This window comes from Myotis myotis, unplaced genomic scaffold (genome assembly GCF_014108235.1).
Source record: "Myotis myotis isolate mMyoMyo1 unplaced genomic scaffold, mMyoMyo1.p scaffold_m19_p_6, whole genome shotgun sequence".
Classification (NCBI taxonomy): Eukaryota; Metazoa; Chordata; class Mammalia; order Chiroptera; family Vespertilionidae; genus Myotis; species Myotis myotis.
The window spans coordinates 82643061-82650203 of NW_023416368.1; the positions used below are offsets into that span (position 1 = coordinate 82643061).

At 53.5% G+C, this 7143-nt stretch overlaps 1 protein-coding gene across 1 annotated transcript; it reads right to left on the bottom strand.

The window, feature by feature from the left end:
• Nucleotides 1-1153: 1153 nt before the first annotated feature.
• Nucleotides 1154-6132, bottom strand: GPR108 (G protein-coupled receptor 108). The gene is given in 12 exon segments (XM_036314048.1): nucleotides 1154-1213; nucleotides 1319-1402; nucleotides 1519-1553; nucleotides 1592-1640; nucleotides 1838-1896; nucleotides 2128-2162; nucleotides 2253-2379; nucleotides 2453-2555; nucleotides 2643-2720; nucleotides 3136-3211; nucleotides 5337-5433; nucleotides 6048-6132. Coding segments are annotated over 12 exon segments (888 nt in total).
• Nucleotides 6133-7143: the final 1011 nt, after the last annotated feature.

Sequence of the window (7143 nt, forward strand, 5' to 3'; positions counted from 1 at the left end):
TCAGTGGGTAGACATAGAGCGTCTGCCTGCGGACTGATGCGTCCCAGATTCAATTCCGGTCAAGGGCATGTACCTTGGTTGCGGGGGGGGGGGGGGGGGGTGCAGGAGGCAGCTAATCGATGTTTCTCTCTCATTGATGTTCTAACTCTCTATGCCTCTCCCTTCCTCTCTGTAAAAAATCAATAAAATATACATGTATATTTTAAACATGATGAGAGAGAATCCTTCTGCATGCCCCCTACTGGGGATTGAGCCTGCAACCCAGGCATGTGCCCTGATTAGAAATTGAACCATGACCTCCTGGTTCATGGGTTGTCACTCAATCACTGAGCCACACCAGCCGGGCAGCTACTACTCTTGGCTTGAGCCACTTGCGGGTCTTTCAATCACCATTTTTCTTACCTCCAGCCTTTGTACATGCTGTTCCTCATCTGGGCCCACATCCTTCCCACCACTTCTCTATTCACTTTCCCTGACTTCCCAGGCTGTGTCAGGGCCCTGTGATGAAATTGTATGATAACATGTCCCTCTCCTTGTCCCCCTCTCCAACTTCCTACTCCCAAGACTAAGAGCCCCTTGAGTGTTGGGACTAGGTGGGTCTTGGTCACTTCTCTGTCCTCCATGCTCGGCATAGGGCCCACTCACAGTAGTTGCTCAATTCAGATTAATTGCATGTAAAGCAATAAATACTACAACCACCTCCTCCAGTGAATACAGGTTTCTAAATTGTAAACACAACCCGTGTTAGACCTCAACCCCCAGAAAGGCAAGAAACCAGGGGAGCAAAACAGATATGTCATTATTTTACAGCTGCAAGTTGGGCATGGTCCCTGGTCCCTGATGGGGACAGGGCTGCCCCATACTTGGGGGAAGAGGGAACTATCCGTCTTCTTCTGACCATCTTCTTCTGAACATGGCTCCCAGGGAGTTAGGGGCCTGATGCGCACAGACCCCCTTTCTACAAACCCCCACACTCTGGGAAAGAATCTGGAGTGAGGAATGTGTGTGAGCAGAGAAGGAGGGTGAAAAAGCATGGTCTGAGATGGGGGTGATCACAACAGCTCTGGGACACTGGCTGCTTTGTTGACTTTGGACAGGCCTTCCAGAAACCCAGAATCGGTCATTCAAAAAGCAACCACAAGGTGATCGGAGCTCATGGGTGCCAGGCCCTGTCCCCAGAGCTGTCCAAGTCCCACCCCACTCCACCCTGAAACTGCCAGGCAGTCCCAAGGATTGTCAGGCCCCGCCACCCCACTCCACCAATCCTGCACCTCGGCTCCACCCACCATAGCCCCACCATTTCAGTCTGAGGGCTCACACTTGCAGAGGTTGTTGCCTGACTGCAGCACTTGTAACCTGTGGTGAGTAAGGAGAAGGTGAGAGTGGAGTCCTCAAGCAAGAGCTGGGGGATGGGCTTGGGGCGGGGGCCCAAGCAGAAGTGTCAGGTACAGACCCCTGTCTCCTCCACCTTCATTGTCTGGCCCACCTTTCCACCCCTCCTCAGGCCTCTGTGCTCACCTGGTACAGCCACTGCCACTGGAAGGGCATGGCAAGGGTATCATGTGATCTTGCAGTTATCATAGCATGGCCACCCACAGCAGGATAGCGATGATCCTCGTGAAGTAGATGCAACAGATGATCTGCAAGGGACACTGTTGGGCACGGGGGCCCAGTGAGATCAGAAGGGATGCCTGAGGTGGGGCCCACAGATAGAAGGCAGAGGGCTGAGTGGTGGGGTTCAGAGGTACAGCAGAAAGAGGGGTTAGGGAGGGAGAACCAAGGGGCTATTTGTCCTCCCCCTCAAAACCTCCTTCATGAGTGGGAACGAGGCTCCTACCATGACATAGTAATGCCGAAACAGCTTCAGCTTGGCCAGGTTCACTGCCATTGAGGGGTGGGCAGAGAGAGTGGGGGTCAGGGGACGGAGGCTGGAGGCAAGAACACGGGGCTGGGGTCGGGGAGGACATGGGGGCAGAAAGTCTAGAGGGGGATGTCCAGTGAGACACTGAAGGGGATGGAGGAGGGGGAGAGGGCAGTTAGAGGGGAGGGAAGGGACCTATGGGGGTCAGCACGAAGGACCTGGAACGGGATGGAGGCTGGGGACACAGCAGGTCCCAGGGAGCAGGGCCTCACCCTTCCTTGGTGCCAGATGTTGGATGGACCTGGAAAGGAGAGAGAGACACAAGGAACAGTCAGTGTTGCTTCCACCCATGGGGTCTGGGCCTAGGGGAGGGCAGGGGTAGAGTCCTCACCAGACCACAGGAAAAAGGATGGTATCGCAGCAGATAAGATCTACCAGAAAGAGAAGCCCATAGTCACTGACACCCTCCTCATAGGACTTGATGACAATGTGGGCCAGGTCAGCCAGGACCTGTGGGGCAGGTATAGGGTGGGTGGGTATGCCCATGTGTGCAGGCGTGCCCACCTGGGGCCTCAGATGCACCTGGGATCAGGATCCTGATCCCGAAGATCTCCTCCTTGTTGGACAGAATGCAGTTAACAAAGGCCCAGCCAGCGATGATCAAGGAAATGATGAAGAGGAGGGCACCCTTCATCTTAGAGGCCAGGGAAGGGGAGCAGTGAGAGGGGCACCCAGTCCTCTCCTGCCCACTGCCCACCACCTTCCTGGCAGAGAAGGTCACTCATAGGTGTGTCATTCAATGCATGACAGCAAGGCCTTTGATGTGGTGGCCCTGGTTGTTGATAAAGTAGTAGTTGACCTGGAGGTGGACAGATAGATGGACAGGCAGAGAGATGGGCAGTGATTACAAATGGGTGGATGGCGGTGGTTTAGGAACATGGACAATCATTGTCAGATGGGTGGCTAGAAAGTTGACTGAATTGATGGTTACGATCAGGATGGTGAGTGGACTCAGAAATGGGCAGTCACAGCCACAGAATGGAATAAAGATCATAGATGAATGGAGAGTGAGAATCAGTCGGGTAGACAGTTACAGCTTTACAGAAAGACAGATAGACAGATGAAGTAGATGGACAGCTGGCCACAATGATAAAATGGGTGGACACATGGAACTGCCAAGCCAGGGTCTGCAGAGATTTGGGAGTGGCCTGTTCAGACTGCATCTTGGACTCAGGGACTCCAGCCTGCCCCCTGCCCCAGGCCCAGGTTCTCACACTGTGGAAAAGGAGCAAGATATTCCTGGTCAAAGCCGGGGCCACCATGAGCGAGTGGATCTCGAAGACATTGTACCTAACGGGGAGGCAAGGACAGAAAGTGGTATGGAGGCAACAGTCAGGGATAGGGATGGGAGGGAGTGGTGGCTAGAAGTGGGGATGCCCAGGGGCAAGGATATCATGTGATCTTGCAGTTATCATGTGATCATGCTAGCTCTGAACTTGCAGAACCATCACTGGGAATCTCCAGCTCTCCCATTCTCTAGCTGGCTAACTCCCCCTCAGTCTTCCTATCTCCCAAATGGGTACATTAGTTTTCATTTCATAGCATGGCTACCCAGAGGATTTGAGGAAGCTGAACTCAGCATGGTGACCTGACCTGTAGTTAGGGCTCCGTGAACCTGTTGCCCAACCATCCACTCAACATGATGTCGAATGGGCATTCCTGTCCCCGCATCAGATTGTAGCAGTTGTGGAAACTGAGACTATATTGGCCTTCCTTGGCCCTCAAGCCAATTATCATGTGGAACTGTGCTGGGAGCCGGTCCATCCTTGCTGTTTCAAGGGACCTGGCATATATGGCATACTGTTCTTAATATGTTTGCTCACCTTCTTGGCACTATGTGTTTTAACCAAGGTCTCTGAGAAAGGTTGTTTCCCCAGGTAGGGATTTTCCCCTGAAGTTAGGGAGGGAATAAAACCTCTTAACTAGTGCCAGGTGGGTAATTAATCACTTTAACTACGAACAATCATGCTTAAGCTACATAATCTTTACTCCCTGGAATGGAGATAAGAAACGCCCTAACCTTTGTAATAGAGATTGATAGGATTGAATCAACTGGTATAAATACAGTTGTAACAAGACAGCAAGACACAGAACTTAGAATACAGAACTTAGAACACAGAACTCAGAAGACAGAACCTACACAGAACCTACAGACAGAAGAACTTCGCTGGAGAGAACATGGCAAAAGATCCTGGACTGAACCTGACTACAGAAATGGGCAAAAGAACCTGACTAGAACCTGGTGACTGAACCTAGCTGGAGAACCTGTACAGAACCTGGCTGGAGAACCTAGCGAGGGAACATGGCTACTGAACCTGGCTGGAGAACCTGGACAGACCCTGGCAGGAGATCCTAAGCAGAACTTCGCTGGAGATCCAGACCAGAACTTGGCTGGAGATCCTGGCTAGAGATCCTGGCTAGGCTGCTGATCAACTGAACGCTGTCTCCGTGTCATTCCTTCTTCGCCGACTCCGTCTACACCTTTGGGGACCCCTGGACCCGCTGGGGCTGGACCCCGGCAGAACTGGGTGGTGGGGACAGGCAGAGAGAGACAGCCTCAGCTTGGAGTGAGGGGTCCCACAGGCACCCACACTCAACTTGGATGCCACTTCCTCAGGGAGATCTTTGCTGGTCCTCTGGATCTAGTCCATCTCTTCCTCCCACCACCACTCGCCCCCCAATTAAAATGCTGATGTAAAAGGAAATACATTTTTTAAAAATATGATTTTATTGGTTTTAGACAGAGAGGAAGGGTGAGGAAGACAGAAACATCAATTTGAGAGAGAAACATGGATCAGCTGCCTCCCACATGCTGGGGATCGAATCCATAACCTAAGTATGTGCCCTGACGGGGATCCAACACACCTCCTTTCTGTGTGCGGAATGATGCTCTAACCAATTGAGCCACACTGGCCAGGGCAAGAAATAATTTTTTTTAATCAATAAAATGTTCATGGTTTTCTGCCTTGGACTCGGGAATCCAGCACACTTGGATTCGCATGCAGGTTCTGTGACTCTGAGGAAGCCACATACCTCCAAGCCTGTGTAAAATTGGCTTTACAGGATGCTTTTGCAGCATCCCTGAAAGGTGGCTACAAGGAAACAGATCTATGGAAATTGCTTTGCATGGTACCTGGTACCGAGTGGGTATTTAATAAATGCTAGCTATTCATTTTAACTGTGGGAACTGGGGCTGTCTTGATCATTGCTATGCCCTACCCCCCCCCCCCCCCAGGTCAGTTGCTAACACATATTGCATGAGATACTAGTATTATTATTCCCGTGTTCCCAATGAGGAAACTGGGACTCAGAGAGATCAGGGGACTTACTTGCTCGAGATTATATGGGTGAGAGGCAGGACTAAGATGTGAATCCAGAACTGGGAGAGGTGGGCTTGGACACGTGTGCACTTCACCCTCCTCCAGCAAACTCCTCAAAGCCTCTCACCAAAGGGATCTTCTCTTTCGTTTCCCGAAGGTCCAGCCACACGAGTCTCAGGTTCACCTCCAGCCCTTGGGATAGAAACCGAAGCTGTTCAGCTGGGTGTCTGGTCGCTTCTCCCCCTACTGGATACCAAGGAGACAAAGGCAGTTCAGACTTCTTCCCACTGGCCCAGCCCTCGGGCTCTGGCACGAGGCTCCCCCAAGGGCCTCGGGCGGCCCCCTTCTGGCACCCCTTTATTTAGGACAGCTCCAAGGGGTGACAGAACAGGCTGCGAGGGCCTCCCTGGAGGTTGTGTCCCCAGACCAATCCTAGGCTGGGACAGATTGGCTCTGGGTCCTCCCGCCACTGTTCTGAGCTTCCAGGAAGAAAGCCTGGGGCACCTGACAGTGCCCGCCACCCCCACCGGGTGAGTACCACCCTGAAAGCACAGTTATTTATTCTGGTGTCTGGCCCTCAACTCCCGGACAACTTTTAGATCCCAAACTGAGTCCCCAGCGTGCTGATTTCAACTGAGCCCCCGAGATCCCAATGAGTGCCCAGAGGAACCCATTCTAGAGCGAACCGGGGACTCCTGGATGGAGCCAAGCAATGAGATCCCAGGCATTTAGAGAGCTAAGAGTCTCGGGGTGCGGACAGATGAAGCCCCGCCCCTAATGGGCAGCACGACCTCAACGTGGTCCACCGGGCAACTCAATCCGGTGGACCTGGGGTGCTCCTGGGAGGAGAAGTCTCTGGTCCTGGAAGCCGGGGTGGCTGGACCGCTCCATCCCGCGAAAGGAGCGGGAGAAATAGGAAGAGACCATTCCAAGCCAGAGGCTTCTCTGGGACAAAGCTGCGTCCCGCCCCCCCCTCCCTCCCCCCGCCCCACGCCCGCCGAGACCGCCCGCGGTGTGACTCGGCGTCAGCGCCAGCTGGTGGATGCGCCCGGAACAGCAGCCCAACTGGAGCAGCAGAAGTAGCCTCGGGCCCCACTCCGCGGGCTTCCGCGGGCGAGCCCCGCCCCTCGCTCAGTGCCACCTCCGGAGCCACCACCTTCCCTGACACCGCCTCTGACGCTCCCAGGCCCGCCTCCCTATGAGCCAATCGCCGCACGGTGGGGGCCGACCTTGCGGCTTTTCCAGCCCACCCAACCAATCAGTGACCCTTTTCTCACAAACCCGCCCCTCACGACACCTAATGGACAGCACTAGCTCCGAATGAAAGTGCTGATAACGCTTAACCCGCCTTTACTCTCACCAATCACTAGAAAAATAGTCCCGAAAATAATTTGATAAACAGTTCACCTAACCAATTGTAATAGATCTGATATCCGACCCTTAAAGCATTTCTCCACCCACTCTTAACTGATAGACTGGGCCAGGACTACAGTACCCAGAATGTAGAGGGAACAGACTGCGCAACAGGGCGTTTAGTGAACTACCTTTCCCAGGATTCCCGAGGACGGGCTTTCTCTTTCCTACCCCCGGGACGTGGCTCCCTGCGGGAGTTCAGGCTTTTGGTAAACAGGCGCATCTGCGGACGCCGATCCTGTCCTAATCATTTTTGTCAGCCCAGAAGCCTAAACTTGGTCCCAGGCTATATCTTGACCCTTGGATGACCTATGACCCCAGGTTGAGTCTCAGCCTTAGGTGAAGCCTCCTATCCTAAGAGTGAGGCAACTGGAGTCCTACCCCCAGATGGACCAAACCCCGATCCCACGCAGAGTTCCCTTCCTGCAGCTGGGCCCCGACCTCAGCCCGAAACCCAAATTCCCTATCCCTTCTGACCCTCGACCTACA